The sequence below is a fragment of the Chiloscyllium plagiosum genome, chromosome 28 (assembly GCF_004010195.1).
Source record: "Chiloscyllium plagiosum isolate BGI_BamShark_2017 chromosome 28, ASM401019v2, whole genome shotgun sequence".
In the NCBI taxonomy this organism is placed as follows: domain Eukaryota; kingdom Metazoa; phylum Chordata; class Chondrichthyes; order Orectolobiformes; family Hemiscylliidae; genus Chiloscyllium; species Chiloscyllium plagiosum.
Window position 1 is genome coordinate 8,833,031 of NC_057737.1, and position 22,748 is coordinate 8,855,778.

Sequence of the window (22,748 nt, forward strand, 5' to 3'; positions counted from 1 at the left end):
CAACGCCCCTCCCCCAAGTCCCTCCTCCCTACCTTTTATCTTAGCCTGCTTGGCACACTCTCCTCATTCCTGAAGAAAGGCTTATGCCTGAAACGTCGATTCTCCTGTTCCTTGGATGCTGCCTGACCTGCTGCGCTTTTCCAGCAGCACATTTTCAGCTCTGATCTCCAGCATCTGCAGCCCTCACTTTCTCCTGGAAGCTCAGCACCCTGCCATTTTCCAAGGGCAGCATCCTGCCCGCAACAGCAGTAGACTCACCAACTCTAAGGGCATTTAAATGGTCATTGGATAAAGATGTGGATGGAAATGGAATAGTGTAGGTTAGATGGGCTTCATATGGGTTTCACAGGTTGGCACAGCATCAAGAGCTGAAGGGCCTGGACAGCGCTGTAATGTTCTAAGGCAGGAGTGGGTGATATTTTGCACACCCAAAATCCTTTTACACCCAAATCCTACAGTAGGTTGTGATTTCACATCTGGTTTTCATTCTTGAACCAGTCACTGGTTATTAGAATAGCCATTAACAAACCTTCCCTTTGAATCTGTTAGGCCCTACAACTTAATGGCTTCCAACCTTGAGGCCGACACAACATGTCCCTTCAAATTTCTGATGCTGCACCATTTAAGCGCGTCTCACTATTAATTTGCCACTTTGTCAAGCTAAAAGACCTTGACAGGATTTATCTTCCCGTGACACAGTAGGGTGAGTAAACAATCCTTTCCAAATCTCCAGGCCTGAGAAGTTCAAGCCTGTCAAATGGAAACGTCTAGAACAGTTGAGATGAGTTGGAGGTTGGATCTTTTATCCAACATAACATACCCAACAGCCGCACTAGGGATAGAGTTAGAGTTAGGGACAGGGTTAGGGTTAGCTCATTGATCTCTCACCCGTTGGTCACAGTTTTTCTTTATTCACTCAAGTCTATTCCTTCTTGAATTGGAAAGACCATGATCAGATCTGCCCTTAGCTTTCTCTGCTCTGAAGGGAGCCTCTGTGTTCCATTCACCATCCAACAAATTGTTCACAGTTTGAATTAAAACTCATTACTTGGTGTTGAGACTTCTCAGTTTATTTCAAATCGCTAAGGTATCAGGATTCCTGACTGGGTTGGCAGGGCCAGCTAGGAACCAACTCTGTCGTGCAGTCTCGCAGAACATGGTTGTCAGTCGGTAGAAGACACGGCACTTACTCGACAGAGACCTTTGCAGTTACCAATCCCACTTGTGCCTATTTGACATCATCATCGTACACGTGCTGCCATGACAGGAATTTATTACCCATCCCTAACTGCCCTTGAGAATGTGTTAGTGAGCCACCTTTTTGAGTCACAGAGTCCTAGAACGTGGAAACAGACCCTTCGGCCCAGACAGTCCATGCCGACCATTATCCCAAACTAAACTAGTCCCACCTGCCTGCGCTTGGCCCATATCCTTCCAAACACATGTATTCATGTACTTATTCATATGTCATCTAAACGTGTAACTGTACCCATGCCAATCACTTTCTCTAGAAATTCATCCAACACCCTGACCACTGTCTGTGTAAAAATGTTGCCCCCATGTCTTTCTTAAATATTTCTCCTCTCACCTTAAAAATATCCCCCCCCTACTCTCAAAATTGCCTACCCTAAGGAAAAGACACCTCTTATTCACCTTATCCACACACCTCATGATTTTAAAAATCACCATAACGTTACTCTCAATCTCCGACACTCCAGTGAAAAAAGTCACAGGCTATCCAGCCTTTCCCTATAACTCAAACCTTCCATTCCACCCACCTGCTAAATCACTTCTGACCCTCTCAAGCTTAATAATGTCCTTCCTGTGACAGGACTAGACACAGTACTCCAGAAGAGGCCTCACCTGTGCAACCTCAACATGACTTCCCAGAGGCTAGAATCAGAGCATCCTTACAACATGGAAGCAGCCTATCAAACTCCTACCAACCCTCTGGAGAGCATCCCACCCCATCCCTGTTACACTGCATTTTCCATGGTCAATTCACCCAGCCTGCACATCTTTGGACTGTGGGAGGAAACCAGAGCACCCAGAGGAAACCCACACAGACACAGGAAGAACATACAAACACCACACAGACAGTCATCCAAGGGTGGAATTGGACCCAGGTCCCTAGCACTGTGAGGCAGCAGTGCTAACCACTGAGCCACCCTGCCTCCCCACTCTAATATTCAAATATCTGAGCAATGAAGACAAGCATGCTAAATGCCTTCTTAATCAGCCTGTCTACCAATGGTGCAAACTTCAAAGAATTATATGCCTGAACCCCTCGGTCCTTCTGTTCAACAACACTCACCAAGATCCTACCATTAATTGTGCTGTAGGCGCACAAATAGTGCCGTTGTCAAGGGGACTTGAGCATTTTGACCCAGGAATGTTGGGATGTGGGAACAGTCAGTGTGCGTTCAGGGTGTAAAATCTGGAGGAGAACGTGAAAGTGCTGATGTTCTTGTATGCCTGTGACCCTTGACATCGCAGGTCCTGTGTACTCCCCTTGCCTAACCTATTGTATTCTCACTGAGCAATTGTGTGTGAGAAAGAAAGACAATGAGAGATAAAGGATGGGCTGGAGTAGGGAAGAAATGTCCAATACCTGTGCTTGACATTGCAATGAAAGCAACATGAAGGTCAGAATTGGGGCTGGTATAAGGCCAGCACTGGTCCTCACATTCTTTCACAAGTATTTATAACCAGTGACTTTAATTATAAACATAAGCTTTTTCCTGTGCTGGACAGCTTTGAGATAACTTGGCAGCTGTTGAACAACAGACATACTTATTAAATGTCAGGTTTCAGCCTGCCTTGTGTTGTATTCTGTGCATAAATCATTGGGATTTTGGCACTCTCTTGTAAGACCTACGTGCCAGAAGGACTAGTTGTTTGTCAGTAAAAGGAGGAGGAAGGGGCTAAAGAGAATTAAAAGAACAACAGCCATCTTGCTGCACACCCTGACCTGACCACTTAGTCCCTAGGATTGAGAGCTTTCAATTCTTGTGTTCCACAAACTTCCGATACTGCACCATTTAAAAACATTTTCACTATAAATTTGATTTGGAAAGGATTGTTTACTCACCCCACTGCATCATGGGAAGATAAATGCAACCGAGGTCTCTTAGTCTGACAACAATACAAATTTATAGTGAAAATGTGTCAAGCAAAGAGACCTCGGTTGCATTTTTCTTCCCATGATGCAGCAGGGTGAGTAAACAATCCTTTCAAAATCTCCAGGCCTGAGAAATTCAAGCCTGATAAACTGGTGAATATAAACACAGAAATAGGACCGTGTTGTTAAAAAAATGGTTGGCTGCTTCTTCCTCCTCTGAGGACTACATTTGGATTAGCCGACATACAGCAGCTCTGATATCCATTGGTGTGGTGATAATGCCATTGGAGTAGTTATCCAGAACCCTTGGTTAATGTTCTGTGGATGGTGGGTTCAAATCCCACCAAAACAGGTGGTGAATTCTGAACCCAATTAAAAATCTGGAATATAAAGCTAGCGCACTCCACTATCAGTGTAACCCTCATCCGATTCATTGATGCCATTTAGGGATGTAAACTTGCCAAACGTACCTGGTCTGGCCTACGTGTGATTCCAGACCCACAATAATGTTGTTGGCTCTTAACTGCCCTCTGGGCAACTGTTCACATCCCATGAATGATGAAGAGCTAACCCATAATGCTGTGTGATTGAGGGGAGGCCACTCAGCCCCTTGAGAGATAGCCAGTCAGAGTGTAGCTCAATCAACATAACAGTAGACAATGCTCACCTCAGAAAATGAGCCGGCTGTTCATCACTGATTGGCACCTCAATTCCATCTTTGCTCCATAATCCAAAACTTCTTGACCTTACTCTCACACTGTCGACTCTGTTCTGCTTGAGCAGTGACACAAGTTGAAGTATTGTGGTATTACAGGGAGGTAATAGTCCAGTGGTATTATTGCTAGACTATTGATCCGGAAACATGGCTCATGTTCTGGGTTCAAATCCCACCAGGGCAGATGGTTCTGGCCTACATGGGACTGGAGGGTTTGAGTTATAAGGATAGGCTGGGACTTTTTTCACAGGAGTTTGAGGGGTGACCTTGAGGTTTATACAGTCATGAGGGCTATAGATAAGGTGAAAGGCAGGTGTGTTTTCCCCAACCAGGATCCAATCTTGTTATTTCTTTAGTTAAGATCTCAAATGAGCTGGGAAATAATTCACAATTGCTGCTTTTTAACAGGCAATAAAGACACCAGTGAGAATGATCCATAAATAATGGGGCCAGGAGAATGCACAGTAATCTAGATGGGGTCTCACCACTGCCCTGCATAACTGAAATAACCATCTTCATTCAGACAAACCTTTCCATTAGATTAGATTCCCTACAGTGTTGAAACAGGCCCTTCGGTCCAACCCACCCAGACCTGTTCCCCTACACCTAACACTATGGGCAATTTAGCATGGCCAATTCATCTAACCTGCACATCTTTGGACTGTGGGAGGAAACCGGAGCACCCGGAGGAAACCCACACAGACACGGGGAGAATGTGCAAACTCCACACAGACAGTCGCCTGAGGGGGGAATTGAACCCAGGTCCCTGGCGCTGTGAGGCAGCAGTGCTAACCACTGAGCCACCGTGCCGCCCATTCCCTCTCGATGTGACATGTTACAAGGAGAGGCAGGATAGGCTGGGAGTTTTTTTCCCTGGAGCGTAGGAAGCTGAGGGGTGACCTTTTGGAGGTTTATAAAGTCATGAGGGCTGTGGGTAAGGCTGATGTTTGTATCCCTAGGGTGGGGGATTTCAAGACTAGCGGGTACATTTCTAATGTGAGGGGCGAAAGGACATGAGGGACAACAGAGAGTGGTTCGTGTGTGGAATGAACTTCCTGGGGAAGTGGTGGGTGTGAGCACAGTTACAACGTTTAAAGGACATTTGGGTAAGTACATGAATGGGAAAGGTTTGGAGGGAGATGGGCCCAGAGCAGGCAGGTGGGACTAATTTAGTTTGGGATTATGGACTGGTTGGGCTGAAGGGTCTGTTCTGTGCTGGATGGATGGGCAGGGAGATTAAATGTCAAAAAAGGTGATGATGATGATGCAAGCGAGAAACAGGATGATCACGTGACAGGTAAAGAAGTGAAACGTGTTACTGAAGGAAAATGCTGTGGAGCTGGAAATCTGAAATAAAAAACAGAAAATGCCGCAAATACTCAGCAGGTCAGGCAACACCTGTGGAGAGAGGAGTAGAATGGATGCTACAGATCGATTTTTTGCCAGAACTAACCAAAATAAATAAGTTATAATAATAGCAGAGTCCAGCTGGTGCTGAAAATCTGAAAAGGGAGCAGAAAGTGCTGGAGAAACTCAGAGAGAGAGAAAAACAGAGATTCAAATCCAGTGTGGCCCTACTTTAGAACAGCGAATGTTGACTCTGTTTCTTTTGCCCCGAATACTGTCAGAACTGCTGAGTTTCTCCAGCATTTTGTGTCATTTTAGAATAAAGAGATTGTAGCTTTGATGATTGCTAAGTGTGGTAAAGTCTAGAAGCCCACGACTTCCTGTTTGCAGACACCACAGGTAGTTGGCCGTCCTGACAGCAGAGGTGAACGGGAAGGGTCGTTGGACAAGCAATGCCCTGTTTTCAGCTGGAGAAGCTGTACAGAGGACCTGGCATCACTCTCTGTCACCGATGTTTGGTGTCACTGCTCAAAACACTGCTGGCAGTCTGCTGGGGCTTTGGCAGCTGGTCGGCGCCAAGTAAATGAATAAATATCAAGCCAGAGAGGCAGGAGGTGGGCACTCCCTATTTTGTGGCTTGGGCATTTGGCCGTACTCATCAGCTTTCCCGTGCCCCAGCCTCAGTCGCTTTTGTCTGGGGGAAGCAGTCAGTAAAGTGCCACGGAGGCAAGGTAGTGACAATGGTGGGTGGCTGGACTGGGAGGAAAACCCTCACGAGGAATGTGGCAGAGGGTCATCAAATCCCTGCAGGGCAGAAAGAGGCCATTCAGCCCATCGAATCGGCGCCAGTCCTCTGAGGGGCGTCCCATCCAGAGTATTGGTGGTAACAACATCTGCTGCCTCTTGAACTGCATTTCTTCCCCCCCCCCACCCACTCCACCCCTTGCATCAACTCATAACCGTTTGCAAAAAAACACACCAGACTGTTTCAGTGCTGCCATTCTTTACCCCTCAGGTCAGAAGACTCCTTTAAACAGTATTTTAACGAGATGCCGTGGTTAGCTGTACCGTACACCGATGAAGCCAGAAGGTCACGGCTCAATTGGAATTATGGCATACAAGGTACATGTAGCGAACATCATTCATGGTAACCCGGCCGGTCTGATATTACGTTGTTAAATTGCTGTCAAAACATGTGGTGCTGGAAAAGCACAGCCGGTCAGGCAGCAACCGAGGAGCAGGAGAATCGAGCTGCATTACTGATGAATAGCTTAAGCTTGAAACGATGATTCTCCTGCTCCTCAGATGCTGCCTGACTGGCTGTGCTTTCCCAGCACCACCCAGTCCAGCATCTGCAGTCCTCACTCTCTCGTTTTTCAAATCGCTACTTACATCTCCTCTCCAATGTTGATTTAACCGCACAGATGTGAGGAGCTGCTGTACGGTTTGCTGTGGGAATCCCAAAATGTTAATTCCACAGACATCATGCTTGAACCCCAAAATGTGCAGTGAATTTGTTTAAAACTGCCCGCTGAGTTGGCTCCAGTCTATCTCTGTCCTTGTCAAGCCAGCCAGTGCAGGGTGGAGTAACCAGTGAGTAGAACTCATTGCTCCCACCAACACACATTTGGAGTTGAAACCATCTTACTGGGTTACCTTTTGGCAGAGGTGTTGGCCTAGGGTATTGTCACTGGATTGTTAATACCAGTAAACCAAGGTAATGTCCTGGGGACCAATGTTCGAGTCGCACCACAGCAGTTGCTAGAATTTGAATTCAGTGAGAATCTGGAATTAGGAGGCTAATGATGATTAGCCATTGTCAGGGAACAACCCCTCTGATTCATTAATGTCCTTTAAGGAAGGAAACTGCCATCCTTGTCTGGCCTACATGTGACTCCAGACCCACAGCAGCGTGGTTGACTCTCAACTGCCCTCTGGGGCAATTAGGGATGGGGCATTAAATGCTGGCCCAGCCAGCGACACCCTCATCCCATGAATGAATAAAAGGTAGGCCCGTAACACAGGAATAGGAGGACACCATTCAGCCCCTCAAGCCTGTTCCAACATGAGAGTCGCACCTGATGTGCTGAGTTTCTCCAGCGTTCTCTGTATTTTTGTTCCATCATTCAGTTGGTTCTGGCCTGGTCATTAATTTAAACCGATAGGCCAACCTTGGGATTATGACCCTGAATATCCCATGGCCAAGGAAAATCTGTCCATCTCAGTTTTATTGTTTGCAATTAACCCCAGCCTCAACAAATGTTCGGGGGGGGCGAATGTTCCAAATTTCAACTGGCTTTAGTGTGGAGAACTGCTTCCTGAGATCACTCCTGAAGGGTCTAACTCTAATCTTAAGGCTCTCAATACCCTCCCTCCTGCAATTGGAATCTAACCAGAACTCTGTCCAGCTTTAACATCTCTCCCATCCCTCTATATTCCAGCCCACACGCATTGGAGTTGCCCTTTAATTATGTGTTCTTCAGATATCGGTCATTGCTTTTCCTATGTCCTAAATCATGGACCCTCTTGACAAAGTCCTCAATGTTCAGGGTGGACAGCATGTCAATTTGAGGAAGACAGGTGATAATCAACTCAAACGAGAGAATGTAACTATCGCCCCTTGATGGTCAATGGCAATTGCATTGCTGAGTACCCCAGAATCAACATTCTAGGAGTTCACCATTGACCAGAAGCTGACCTGGACCAGCCATATAAATACAGGGGCGACAACAGCAAGTCTAGCAATATAGAGGTGAGTAACGCACCTCCTGACTCCCAAAGCCTGTCCACCATCTACAAGGCACAAGTTGGGGATGTGATGGAATACTCCCCACTGGCCTGGATGGGTGCAGCTCAGAAAGCCATTGCAATGCTGGAACTTTCTGTTCACCGTCAAACAGAGTCTTCCAGCTCACTTCAGTCTTGGCAATGATCAGTGGCATGAGGTTCAATGCACAAAGGAAGCGACCACTGGTGTCTGAGCTTCTGTTGCTGTATGTTTCTGGCAGGGTGTACTGGGACAAGCTGATGTACACAGAATAATACAGCACGGTACAGGCCCTTCAGCCCTTGATGTTGTGCCGACCTTTTACCTACTCTAAGATCAGGCTGCTCTACATACCTGACATTGTACTATCTTCCATGTGCCTATCCAAGAGTCACTTCAATGTCCCTAATCTCTCTGCCTCTACTACCATTGCATTCTACACACCCACCACTCTCTGTGTAAAGAACCTCCCTCTGACATCTCCTCTAAACCTTCCTCCAATCACCTTAAAATTATGCCCCCTCATGATAGCTATTTCCACCCTGGCGAAAAGTCTCTGTCTATTCACTCTCTGCCTCTCAACATCTTGTAGACCTCTATCAAGTCACCTCTCATCCTTCTTCAATCCAATGGGAAAAGCCCATTGTGTGAGCATACACCTGGTGGGCCAGGGGGAATCTGAACAGTGACACGTGATGAAACCCTCTGACAAAATGCAATTGAAATTAGATCAATGATCACCAACATTTCAGATCAAAGCATTTGATCACTCTGTGAAATGGGTAGGAATTAACCTTGTAGTGAGTTGGGCGTGACTCATAATCTTGGTCAGAAATACTTTGATGGTTAGTTACTGGCTCATGTGAGTGATAAACCCTGGTATAGACTTGTTATTAGACTACTAAAGGATTGGACACTCTGGAGGCAGGAAACATGTTTCCGCTGATGGGTGAGTCCCGAACCAGAGGACACAGCTTAAAAAAAAGGGGTAGGCCATTTAGGACAGAGATGAGGAGAAACTTCTTCACCCAGAGAGTGGTGGCTGTGTGGAATGCACTGCCCCAGATTCGTTTAAGAAAGAGTTGGATAGAGCTCTCAAGGATAGTGAGATCAAGGGTTATGGAGATAAGGCAGGAACAGGATACTGATTAAAGATGATTAGCCATGATCATATTGAATGGTGGTGCAGGCTCGAAGGGCAGAATGGCCTACTCCTGCACCTATTGTCTATTGTCTAATGTTTGACTGAAAGACCAGTAATTTGTTTGAGCTCTGAGTGTAGTGTAATCCCAGCTCCATTGTTGGGGCTGGAGCTGGGCACAGAGCAAAAACCAACTACAGGAAGCTAATTAGCAGCAGGGGGTACGGCTTGGCTGTTCTTGTCCAAAACACTTTGATTGAAAATCTTTTGTTTCTGTGCACCAACAGAGGAATCCTACAGTAGCACTGTCCTTGTGTTCTTGCATCAGAAATTCTGTATCTCCTCTGGTCTGTACAGTCAGAGAAATGGACAGTGGTGCGGGGGGTATGTACGAAAGTGGGGAATCATCTTACCAAGCAGACCCCTGCCCACATCAACTTCAGATCCCACACCCACAACTCTCAGCACCCTGCCTCCTCTGAGGCTGTACTGCTCCGTCCTCACAATAACTTGGGAGTGGCATATTGCCAAGGTGAGACAGGTGCTGGGGCTTATGAGTACACCGCCCCCTCTCCGCTGCAGGTAAACACCCGGGTTGTCAGCTGGCAGGCAATCCTGAGCCATCTTCCACTTCTGAGGGAGGGTCACCGGACCTGAAACGTTAACTCTGATTTCTCTTCACAAGATGCTGCCAGACCTGCTGAGTTTTTCGTCTTCCATTGTATCTGGAGGTCTAAGATGGACTGTGTCTGCAGGGGTATCAGGTACATAACTCTGGTTAAGGAGGGTGAGGGATGTACCCAAGCCCACTCTCATCCTCATGGCTGCATCAAGCTGTGCGTTGACCCTCGGTACACACACACCAAGTGTCACAACGTACTGAGGTTCTACCTGTCCCCGGTGTTGCGAAGGATGAGTCTATCCTTGGTGCCGTGGAACACTGCCAGTAGTTGGACAGTTCTGCGTGACCTACCCTTCATGGAAATAGTTTTACAGGAAAACACCTTTGACCACAGGGAGTGGTCAGCATGTAATGTTCTCCAAACCCTGAGGGAAAAGGAGAGGGTGGATCTTCTCAGGTTGTTCCCTGAACAGACTGTCAAAGTAATTTGGCAGAACGCCTCACCGCCAGAACTTTCCACTAAGCACCAAGACATCACTTGGCTAGTGGAGAGAAGGGCCCTCCCTGTGAGACCCTCCATGTAGGCCCGGTCAGTCTGTGTCACCGCACACTGCCCTCAAAGCAGCTGCTGGGTGGGGGCGGGGTACAGACTGTCACCCAGTTCCTGCTGGAATGTGCCTTTGTGAAGGAAGCCTGGAGGAAGATGCAGTGATTTGTGTCGATGTTCATCCCAAACAGCTCCGTGACACACGGCTCTGTGCTCTACGGGCTGTTCCCTGGGACACATACCAAAACAAACATCAACTGTGCCTGAAGGACCATCAACTCAATGAAAGACTCTCTTTGGTCTGCCCGAACCTTGTTGGTCTTCCAGAGCAAGGAGTTGACCCTGACCGAGTGGTGTAGACTGGCGATTCCGAGTTCCAGGACTACGTGCTGAGGGACGTACTAAAGCCTGGGGCAGTTGGTGCTGAGGCGCAGTGGGGAAAGACCACTTTCTGAGCTCTTCCTGCTAAACTATGTCAAGGATCCATCAGTTGTCACACCCTCCTGATGCCTCAAAATGAGCATAAATCGTTTCCTGCATAAGTAGGAAATGTCTTTGATATTGTTTTGCAACTATAGAGAAACTCTGAGAAATGTCAAAATTCCAGTTTGTTTTCAGCAAAAGCTGTACATACATGATTTAGAACTTTTGTATGTTCTTATAGATGACTTTTATGAATATAGTTTTGAAATAAAGCTGAAGTTCTGTATTACTGAGGAGGTTTACCAGATGCCATTGGGGCTGAAGCCGTGACTATTGGATCGGAGAAGGCTAAGACCATACTCATTAGGAGCAGAATGAGGCTGATGTCCTGCCTCTGAGCGACGCCGGGTTGTGGTTAGCTCCTTACCCTGTTTTTGTACGTCATCCTGTAAAGTTTCTCCACCTCCGGTACCTGACCCCCTCCCTTTTCGATTTGCTCACAGAGTCCATCTGACATCCACTTGGAGCAAGTGACACAGATCTCCATCGAAAGAGAAAGAGTGTTTTTCCCTTCCCCTTGTAGATGATACCCATCATTTTCTCCATTTGTCTGTCAATATCTCTCATCACCTTGCAAGTCTCGATGAGCTACCCTTTAAACATCCTTTGCGGTTAGGTCATTAAGTACATTCAAAGCTGAGATAGACTTTTAATCAGTCAGGGAATCCAGGATTACAGTGATAAAGCAGGAAAGTGGAGTTGAGTGATTTCAGATCAGCTATAACCTCATTGAATAGCAGAGCAGACTCAATGGGCCTAATGGCCCACTACTATGACATTATTTGGTCTTAACTTTCTCCAGTCTAAGGGAAAAGTCTGCTCTCTTCCAGGACTGAATTTCGTCATCCCTGTTAACATCCTGGATTAACCCCCGCAGTATCCATTCAAAGGCTTTGCGTCTTGTCTGAGGTGCCTGCCCTGAAGTTGTTCACATTTCTCCAGTTTGAGGCTTGCCCAGTGATTTGCTCGGTTCCAGTATGAATACTCTGCTCTTGCATTCTCATGGCTCTGTTTATCAATCAGAGTCATAGAGATGTACAGCACGGAAACAGAAACCCGTCCATGCTGACCAGTCATCCCAACCTAATCTAGTCCTATTTGCCAGCACTTGGCCCATATCCCTCTAAACCCTTCCTATTCATATACCCATCCAGCTGACTTTTAAATGTTGTAATTGTACCAGCCTCCACCACTTCCTCTGGCAGCTCATTCCATACGCGCACCACCCTCTGTGTGAAAACGTTGCCCCTTAGGTCCCTTTCAAATGTTTCCCCTCTCACCCTAAATCTATGTCCACTAGTTCTGGACTCCCCCACCTCAGGGAAGAGACCTTGTCTGTTTACCCTATCCATGTCCCTCATAATTTTATAAACCTGTATAAGGTCACCCCTCAGCCTCTGATGCTCCAGGGAAAACAGCCCCAGCCTGTTCAGCCTCTCCCTATAGCTCAAACCCTTCTACCCTGGCAACATCCTTGTGAATATTTTCTGAACCCTTTCAAGTTTCACAACATCCTTCCTATAGAAGGAAGACCGGACTTGCACACAGTATTCCAAATTGCAGCCATGTGCGGCAATCGCATCATCTTCTGCCACTTCTGCCACCCCATGGCTGAACACTTCAAATCCCCCTCACACTCCGTCAAGGACGTGCAGGTCCTGGGCCTCCTCTACCGTCAAACCATTACCACCTGACGCCCGGAGGAAGAACGCCTCATATTCCACCTTGGGACCCTGCAACCACATGGGATCAATGAGGATTGCCCGAAACGTCGATTCTCCTGCTCCTCGGATGCTCCTGACTTGCTGTGCTTTTCCAGCACCATACTCCCGACTGCTACATCTGCCTTCTGCTCTCTTTGGAAAGAAAATCTGTCAGGAATTTGTGATCTTCTCAGTTCATTTGTTTCCAGATATACCGTCGTGGTCCCACTCTGCTCCATAGAAAGTTCCTCTCTTTCTGAAGTCCTCTGTGATGGTAAAAGTTGAACAGCTATTTTTCAGCTAAAATAAGCAAGTTTTTGTACATCTCCTTAAACGTCCATCCTAGTTTCTCAGGAATGAAAACATTTGAGAACCAATATTCAAGAAAATGAATATTCGGTGTAACCGCTAAAAGCATTTCTGACTTGCAGTTCGGTTTTGACTTAATCAAGCTATTTAAAGTGATCAGGTTATGAATGTTATGAATTTTATTGTGTGGTCCATTCTTATTTTGTTTCATTGTAAACTACTTCTCTGGAGTTTACTTAAATCAAACATGCTTCTCAATCACTTAGAAGCATTACCAACGTGGAGGAAGAATCCATGATTATTAATTTTAAAAAACTGGTCTCCAAAATTCTACTTGTATGTGAGCTGATGCTGTATTGAGCCAGTTCCCTTTTAAAAGCTACACTTTTAGTCAGTGCTATATTTCTTAACTCATTGGAATTTAGAAGAATGAGGAGAGGATCTTATAGAAACATAAAAAATTATGAAGGAAATGGATGTGATAGAAACAGGGAGGTAGATTCCACAGGTGGGTGAAACTAGAACTAGGGGGCAGATTTAGGACTGAGTTGAGAAGGAACTTCCCTACAGTGTGGAAACAGGCCGTTCGGCCCAACCAGTCCACCCCGACCCTCCAAAGAGTAACCCATCCAGACCCATTTCCCTCTGACTAATGCACCTAACACTATGGACAATTCAGCATGGCCAATTCACCTGAGCTGCACATCTTTGGACTGTGGGAGGAAACTGGAGCACCTGGAGGAAACCCATGCAGACTCCACACAGAGAGTCGCCCGAGGCTGGAATCGAACCTGGGACCCTGGTGCTGTGAGGCAGCAGTGCTAACCACTGAGCCACCGTGCTGTCAATTCTGCCAAAGGATTGTGAATCTGTGGAATTCCCTGCCCAGTGAAGCAGTTGTATGTTTTTAAGGCAAAGGTAGATAGATTTGTGAACAGTCAAGGGATTAAGGGTTATGGTGAGCGAGCAGGTGAGTGGAGCTGAGTTCATGAGAAGGTCAGCCATGATCTTATTGAACGGCAGAGCAGGCTCAAGGGACGGGATGGCCTACTCCTGCTCCTAGTCCTTACTGTTTTCCCACAAGTTATAGACGGAAGGAGGATGAGTACACTTGAATCCAGGATTTGTCTCAGTTACCTTCCTCTTCCAGCTCCCTCTTTCTCTTCTTCTGTAGGGTCTTGTCTGGAAAAATATTTGGTCTGGAAGCTGCAGCTGCAATTCCACACGAACATTTCAGTTGTTTCTGCCCACGGGATGCGGGAGTCACCAGCTGGAGCAGCAGTAATTGCCCAGAGGGCAGTTTAGAGCCATCTCCATTGGGCCAGACCAGGTCAATGGACCAAATCCTGAAGGGCATTATTGGAGAGGATGGGTTCCTACAGTGATCGACAGTGGCTACCTGGGTCACCAGGTTTTCACTTCAGGATTTTATTTATTTCAGTCTTCCATGCTGGGATTCGAACACGTGTCCCCAGAATATTTCCCTAGGTTCTACATTACTAGTCCAGTGACCTCCACAACACCAGTGCTCCCCGCACACTGCCTTTTCTTGAAAATAAGTGCAACCTCTGATCAACCTTTGAGTTATTTTTCTCTCTCACTCTATTACCCCATTTCCCCACGCCATGCCTATAGTTTCCACCCCCTGTATACCCCATCTCCATCCCCTCATCTTGCCATTCCTCCTCTTCCAACTGTCCCTTCCCCCTCCTTCAAATGCCCATACCCCACCCCCACCGCCCACTAGCTCTGAAGGTAGCAGTACAGGTGGAGAGCAGTTAATAAAGCAGATGGCACCTGGGCTTTATTAATCGAGGCATGGAGCAGAATAACAGGGTGGTGATGTTGAAATGGTATAAGACACTCGTTAGACCCCAGCTGAAGTATTGAGCACAGTTCTGGGTATCACAATACAGGACGGATGTGAATGCATTGGAGAGAGTGCCGAAGTGATTTATGAGAATGGATCCAGGGATGGGAAGGAGCAGTGACGGGGATAGAATGTTCTCCTTGGAGAGAGAATGGCTGAGTGCGGAGCTGACTGAGGTTTTCAAAATCATGAGTGAGCTGGACAGAGTAGACAGGGGGGAGCTGTTCCCATTCAAAGCAAGAAGAAATAAATTTAAAGTGACCGGGGGAACAAACAAAGATGAAGTAAGGATGAGCTTTCTCAGGTAGCAAGTAGTGCGGGCATGGCAGTGCATTCCTGGAAATGTGGTGGATTCGGGTTCAACGGGGGCACTCAGGAGGGGCATTGGGTGGTCTGTATGTGGAAATGGTGTGCAGGGATATGGGTAAAACGCAGTAGATTGGCACTGGGTTAGGACTAGATTGGGTTGGGATATCTTGTCGGCATGGACGGGTTGGCTCGAAGGGTCTGTTTCCATCTCTATGACTCTAACGCCCGTTTGAAGAGTGGGTGCAGGCACGATGGGTGAATAGCCTCCCTGTGCCATCCCCACCTGGTACCATCAGGAGACAACCAATCAGGAGCATTCTGGGGCCCCAGGTTCAAATCATGTCGTGGTGGAATTTAAATTCGGTTAAAATACAATCTGGGGTTAACAGTCTAATCATGAAACTATTGTCGATGATCGGGGGTTGGGGGTGGAGAAAAACCCATCTGGACTGATTTATGAGATTGACTAGTTTAGGATTGTGACCCTGTGAAACAATCCTGATGTTGGAGTCAAGAACCCAGTACAAAATCCAGCCCCAGCAATCTAGAGCAGTGCTGTATCACTGTGAAAGCAGTAAGTAACTATAAACTTCCCCTGTAAATCCCTGAAATTTTAATAATCCATGCCAGAGATTTATTTTAAAGTGTTGTAATTGAACCGTGAAATCCAGGAAGTGATTTTTCTGGTCTGCAGCCAGGACCTTGTCAAGACTGTGTAGAGAATTAGAATATTTTCTGTTTGAGGCCAGTGGGTTACGGGGGTGACTAAGAAAATGTAGAGAATGCCACTCTGAGAAGTCACACACATTACCGCTGAGAATTTTCAGATCAATAGCGGCTGCACTGACGAGGTATCATTCTTAACATGGATCTTTTAAATTAAACCCTGTGTAAAATCTTGTAATCTCCCCACAGTGAGGTGAATGCTCTCCAGGCCTACCCTCCTTTATTTATCTCAGGATGGTATTGGTTGTGGGTGGTATGGTCAACCACACAGAAAGAGACCATTCGGCCCTTCCAGTTTGTTCGGGCTTCCTATGAACAGCAGTCCCATTAGTTTCCCTCCATCCATTTTTTGTTTTACTTCATCCATCTACAATATGAGATGTATAACATTCTGAGGGGCATGGACACAGTAAACAGGAGGAAACTGGGGATCAATAACTGGGGGAATGGATTGAAGATAAGGGGCAGGAGGGGATATGTGGATTTTGTTTTTTGCCCAATGGGTGGTGGGGAATCTGAAACTCACTGCCTGTAAGGGTGGGGGAGTGAGGGAACCCTCATCACTGCCTGTAAGGGTGGGGGAGTGAGGGAACCCTCATCGCTGCCTGTAAGGGTGGGAGAGACAGGGTACCCTCATCGCTGCCTGTAAGGGTGGGGATTGAGGGTACCCTCATCACTGCCTGTAAGGGTGGGGGAGTGAGGGAACCCTCCTCACTGCCTGTAAGGGTGGGGGAGTGAGGGAACCCTCCTCACTGCCTGTAAGGGTGGGAGAGACAGGGTACCCTCATCACTGCCTGTAAGGGTGGGAGAGACAGGATACCCTTATCACTGCCTCTAAGGGTGGGGCAGACAGGAAACCCTCCTCACTGCCTGTATGGGTGGGGAAGGGAGGGAATCTTCATCATATTGAAGAAATGTTTAAATGTGCACTTGTGATGCCAGGGCGTACAAAGCTATGGACAAAGTGCTGGAAAATGGGATTAAAATGGTTCGGTGGTGTTTGGTTGATGGTGAAAGGACAGTGGAGGATGGGAACGAGTCGACTTGCTCTTCATAGAATCCCTACAGTGTGGAAAGAGGCTATTTGGTCCATCAAGTCTGTACTAACCCCCCAAAGGGCATGCCACCCTGACCTTGCACCACCCCAGTCTCACATCGAGTCTCTTAAGCATGGAGCTCAAGATCAACATGATATCCCATAATCCCAAAAATCATCCTCACATTTCCCAATGGGATGTACAAATAATATTTTCCAAATTCAAATTAGGATGGGCATCAATCCCAAATTGGACAGTAAGATCAAACACTGAATGGAGGTCATTCTCTGAGACTTACAGGTTTTGGGAAGGGGTTGGAGTGAAGCTGCCATTGGGTTTGACAGCTGATAACTATCTCCCCTGCTCTCCTTCAGTGGGTCTGTACATGCAGCTTTAACCCACCAGGACAGTTCCAGTGCTTAAAGAATTTGAGGCTTCAATTTCGTTCTTTTCTCACCCGCCCCTTCCCCAAACTATCAACCTGGAAATATTAAACCTCGAGTAGACATTCCCTCTCTGGGAATTCTGGCTTCCCTCCGTGTGTGGGTCAGCTTGAAGTGTGCTGTAACATCTCGGTCCCCATGTGGGACCGCCTTTAGGTGGTCCTTTGCAAACAGATGGTCAGTCGACTGACCCAGGTTCATCGCTGATTTACTCAATCGTCAGAAATTAGATATCAGGATGGTCACTGTGGACAGGTGGCCTTTTGAAGTCAGATTATGCCTGAAGTGTACATCACAGGCAACAGCTCTGTGCAAGGACTACATTGACAAGTTGTCAAACTAATCTTTATTCCAAACAGACAAATTGCTTGAAGGCTTTCACACTGTTGCCTTTGAACCACGAGCTGGAGGCTGCTTGTTATTTGTCCCCTTTGATTCTTCCTTAATTCTTATTAGACTTTGTGAATTGAAATTGCTGGTCATGCCTTCAGTCACCTGCAGTCTCTTTTAGCCTCTCAGCACCTCTACTCACCTTGAACAATGCTTAAAGCCTCAACTCATTGGCCATGAGTCCCAGTTTAGTGTCAGTTGGGTGTTTCACAGCATTAAACATCGTATTGACATTGTCCCAAAAAATGGCAACCCAGTGCCAGGTTGAATTTTGTGCTTGTTCGTGGGCAGTTTGGACCAGGATAGGCTGGCTCAGGTTAAGGGTTACTGGAACTGTCGGAAGTGGTGGACACTATGCCACACTGATGCAGCGCCTGGCTGAACTGTCCAGGTATTTATTTTAACACTGGCACACATCGCATTTTAACTGTTTATGCTTTTGCCTGATCCTGGCTTTTTTGCCAACTGCAAATGAGATTCCAAACCAGTAAGTGAGAGCTGTTATCGCTTTTCAATGGATTGTTCTCAGTGTTGGAAAGGTCTGAGAGATATTGGTTGCGATCGCAGGGGAAGGACCAAATTAAATATTTGCAGGGGCCAGGGATGGTATTGCGTTGAGCTACGAGCAGGATTTTGTTTTAAATGCATTGGCTTAATTTCTTTGGAGTTTTGGGCAAGAGGAATGGGCCTGGGTGGGATGTTATTCGGAGGGTCAGTGTGGAGTTGTTGGGCCGAAGGGCCTGTTTCCATACTGTAGGAAATCTAATCTTTGGGTACAACTGACTTCAGCCAGTTACAGTGATTGTGTTGCCTGACAGCTTGTTAACTCAAAAAGAGTGGCGCTGTAACAGCACAGCAGGTCAGGAGCATCCGAGGAGCAGGAGAATTGACGTTTCAGGCATAAGCCCTTCAGCAGGAATGTTGTGCTTTTCCAGCGACACACTTTTTGACTCTGATCTCTAGCATCTGGCACTCCTCACTTTCTCCAAGTTAAACTCTGCTGAAATCAGGAGAAATTGAAAATTCGGGCTTCTTTCTTGCTGGTCTGTGGTGTGATACCTTGGAAGATCCAATCCGTGCCTGCGTTGGAGGGGTGCAGTTGTGTTATGGGTTCTTAGTTTCACTATATTTGCAACGTAATTGACTCCTTCCAGAAGTGGACCTTGACTTCCTTTGAGAGTGTACCTTTGTCTGACCATATTTAAACAGATGCAGCAAAACCCAGGCAAGAAATGGAGGACCCTGGCCATACTTCCTCAGCAGTTGCTTTTCTCATGTGCGCGCTATGTCTTTTGAAACATAGAAAATAGGTGCAGGAGTTGGCCATCCAACCCTTCCAGGTGGCACCTTAAAGAGAGTTCAGCTTGAAGGACTGTGTGAACAGTGTTGCGACTGTGCCTGATCTATGTCTGCTGTGGGTTTGTAGGCCGCACACAGAGAAATCAGTCATACTGCTGAATTGTCTGCTTCAAACTTATAATGTTGTTTCACTGCTTCAAATATGAACTGGCCCACAGAGTTAATCCGTCCCTGGCAAGCGACTGATTATTGGATCATTAACATCACAGAATACAGGGAGAACTAGCCGTTTTGATACAGAATTGGTAGAAGACAGAGGGTGGTGGTGGAGGGTTGTTTTTCAGACTGGAGGCCTGTGACCAATAGAGTGTCGCAAGAATCGCTGCTGGGTCCTCTACTTTTCATCATTTATATAAATGATTTGGATGTGAACATCAGAGGTACAGTTAGTAAGTTTGCAGATGACACCAAAATTGGAGGTGTAGTGGACAGCGAAGAGGGTTACCTCAGATTACAACAGGATCTGGACCAGGTGGGCCAATGGGCTGAGAAGTGGGAGATGGAGTTTAATTCAGATAAATGCGAGGTGCTGCATTTTGGGAAAGTAAATCTTAGCAGGACTTATACACTTAATGGTAAGGTCCTAGGGAGTGTTGCTGAACAAAGAGACCTTGGAGTGCAGGTTCATAGCTCCTTGTAAGTGGAGTCGCAGGTAGATAGGATAGTGAAGAAAGCATTTGGTATGCTTTCCTTTATTGGGCAGAGTGTTGAGTACAGGGTTTAGGAGGTCATGTTGCGGCTGTACAGATCATTGGTTAGGCCACTGTTGGAATATTACATGTAATTATGGTCTCCTTCCTATTGGAAGGAGCATGTGAAACATGAAAGGGTTCAGAGAAGATTTATAAGGATGTTGCCAGGGTTGGAGGATTTGAGCTACAGGGAGAGGCTGAACATGCTGGGGCTGTTTTCCCTAGAGCGTCAGAGGCTGAGGGGTGATCTTATAGAGGTTTATAAAATCATGAGGGACATAGATAGGATAAACAGATAAGGTATTTTCCCTGCATTGGGAGTTTAGATTAGATTAGATTACAGTGTGGAAACAGGCCCTTCGGCCCAACAAGTCCACACCGACCCGCCGAAGCGTAACCCACCCATACCCCTACATTTACCCCTTACCTAACACTATGGGCAATTTAGCACGGCCAATTCACCTGATCTGCACATTTTTGGACTGTGGGAGGAAACCGGAGCACCCAGAGGAAACCCACGCAGACACGGGGAGAATGTGCAAACTCCACACAGACAGTCGCCTGAGGCGGGAATTGAACCCGGGTCTCTGGCGCTGTGAGGCAGCAGTGCTAACCACTGTGCCACCGTGCCGCCCACAAAGCGTGTCCAAAGCGAGAGGGGACAGGTTTAGGATGAGAGGGGAAAGATATAAAAGAGACCTAAGTAGCAACCTTTTCACGCAGATGGTGGTATGTGTGTGGAATGAGCTGCCAGAGGAAGTGGTGGAGGCTGGTACAATTGCAACATTTAAAAGACATGTGGATAGGTATATGAATAGGAAGGGTTTATAGGGATATGGGCCAAGTGCTGGCAAATGGGACTAGATTAGGTTAGGATATCTGGTCGGCATGAACGGGTTGGACCGAAGGATCTGTTTTCGTGCTGGAGATCTGTATGACTCTATGTGAATGCTTCCAATTGACTATCAGATGAGTCAGTAGGTTGTGGGTTCAATCCCGAGTGTGGGGCTTAAACAAAATATTTAGCCTGGATTGCCAGTTGAATGCTGAGAGAGTTGGAGGTACCATCTTTGGGGTGAGACATTAAAGCAAGACCCTGTGGGCTGTCTAAAGCTGATCTTAACGGTCTGATCGTGTGATTTCAAAGACGAACTGTAGTTCTCCCCAGTACTCTGAGGAATCCGATCCAACACCTGAACGAGATTATCTGGTCATTTATCTCAGTGTTGTTTGTGGGATCTTGAAGCACATTTAAAACGTAGTTGCTGTGGTAATGTCAAGAACACAGCAGCTAATTTGCATACAGGAAATGTGATACTGACAAGAGAATCTGTTTCTGTGATGTTGTTTGAGAGGCAGGTATTCACCAAGATGCTCCCCTGTTCCTTTCCAGCAATCCCTTCTCTCCAGAGGGTCGAGAGTCTTAGGAAGTCAGTGCCACAGACAGCTGTGGGGGCAGAGTGCTTGTATGTACTTAAGGCTGAGGTAGATTCTTGAACAGTCGATGAATCGAGGGTTATTGGGAAAATGTAGGAAAGTGGACATGAGGTATGTCGAGTCAGGCTGAATGGCAGAACAGGCTCGAGGGGCTGAATGGCCTCCTGCTGATCCTTATAGTTTAATGGGATTACTTCTATCCAGCTTCTATCCAGTAAGACAGTGCATCTGTTAAGATCTGATCTGAAACACAGCACTTCTGACAGTGCAGCACTCCTTTAGCACTGCATTTAGTCAGCTGACCTCATTGTGCTCACTGGACTTAATATTGAATTCAGCGCATCTAGATTGCGAACCCATTCCCCTTCCTTTAGCTTGTTGCATTCTCCGTGACCATGTCCTCTCTCCCATACCCCCCCCCCCCCCCCCCCCCGCCCGACTCCAGTGGGACTGTCTGTCCTTTCCAGTCTAGCAGTTACACACACCATTGTTCTGCCTTTCTCACGTTCTGATCATTTAGTCTGCACTGTCAACATTCTTTCTCCCCCAGCACTCCACCCTCACACTGTTGCATCAATGCAGTACCCTCCACATGACCCCTGACAAAGGGTCATCTAGACTCAAGAGGTTAGCTTGCTCTCTCTCAGTGGATGCTGCCTGATACCCCCACTGTGATCTCCAGCATTTTTTTTTTTTGTTTTCGTGCAGACTCCAGCAGCTGCAGGAACTTGCTGCTCAGATTCCACAGTGAGTTTCAAACCCGCAACCCGTTGACTCAGCAGCAAGAGCACTACCCGCTGAGCTGCAGCTGATGCGTATTTCCTTTGCTCTTCATTTTTCTCATCCATCTCGACAGGAGATGCCAACATTATGGTATGGCTGTGCCGTAAAAATGCTTAATAACTCCTGACTATTCTGCGGGGTGGTTTTGAAACGTCATTTCTCAGTTTGGAAGCTTACAAGTTTAACTTTGCCAGGGGAGTAGAGTTGATTAAAGATGGACTGCTTCAGATTTCGCCTTCTCTCAGTACAATGTGTACTGCCCAGTGAAGGGCTGATTTCCCTTGCAACTTATAGCCTGCTGTGTATTTTAAGGTATTTATAACAGTGACCACATTTCAAAAACATGTCATTGGCTGCATCCTCAGGTTGTGAAATACCCTGCATCAGTGTGAGTTAACCAGAAGGTTTTCGTTAACTTCCAGGAGGAGACCTTTAAACACTGCTCCACCCCCCACCCCCCTCACCATACACCTGCCCCCTGCTGGTATATTAGAGAACAGACCTATTCATTCACAGTCAATCTGGCATTTGTATGGGCTTTTGTAGCGCATCTCTAATTACCTCCTAGTAACTGGTGCTAAACTGCTTTTGTGGATACAGCTGAATGGTTAGTTAAGAGCAAAGAAAGGACTCTGAGGAATCGACCACATTTCTGCATTTCTGAAATCAGATACAAGCCACGCAGGATAATGTGGACATCAGAAAACATATCAGCCAGTTTGTGTCCTGCAAGCATTTATAAACTGTGTGGAAAACTAGAAGATATTGAACTGTTTGGCACTTTCTGCATTAGAAGGAGTTTTCACTAAAGTATAAGAGAACTTTTCATTTCCTGAATATGAGGTCAACCAGTTAATGTGGGCTGTGATGCACTTGCTGAACACAAGAACTTGTGATTTTTGGGAAAGCAGCCTAGCAAAGCCTTGAGGGAGCTAAGACATTGCCTT

The 22,748-nt window shown here is 46.7% G+C and overlaps 1 protein-coding gene across 4 annotated transcripts in view; it reads left to right on the plus strand.

Moving 5' to 3' along the window:
• nxn (nucleoredoxin) overlaps nt 1-22,748 on the plus strand; it is a 227,311-nt gene that overhangs the window by 163,172 nt on the left and 41,391 nt on the right. For all 4 annotated transcript variants that reach the window (XM_043718204.1, XM_043718207.1, XM_043718206.1 and 1 more), the window contains one exon: nt 6,199-6,305. In XM_043718204.1, the coding sequence (XP_043574139.1) occupies nt 6,199-6,305 (107 nt within the window). The remainder of the gene's footprint in view (nt 1-6,198; nt 6,306-22,748) is intronic.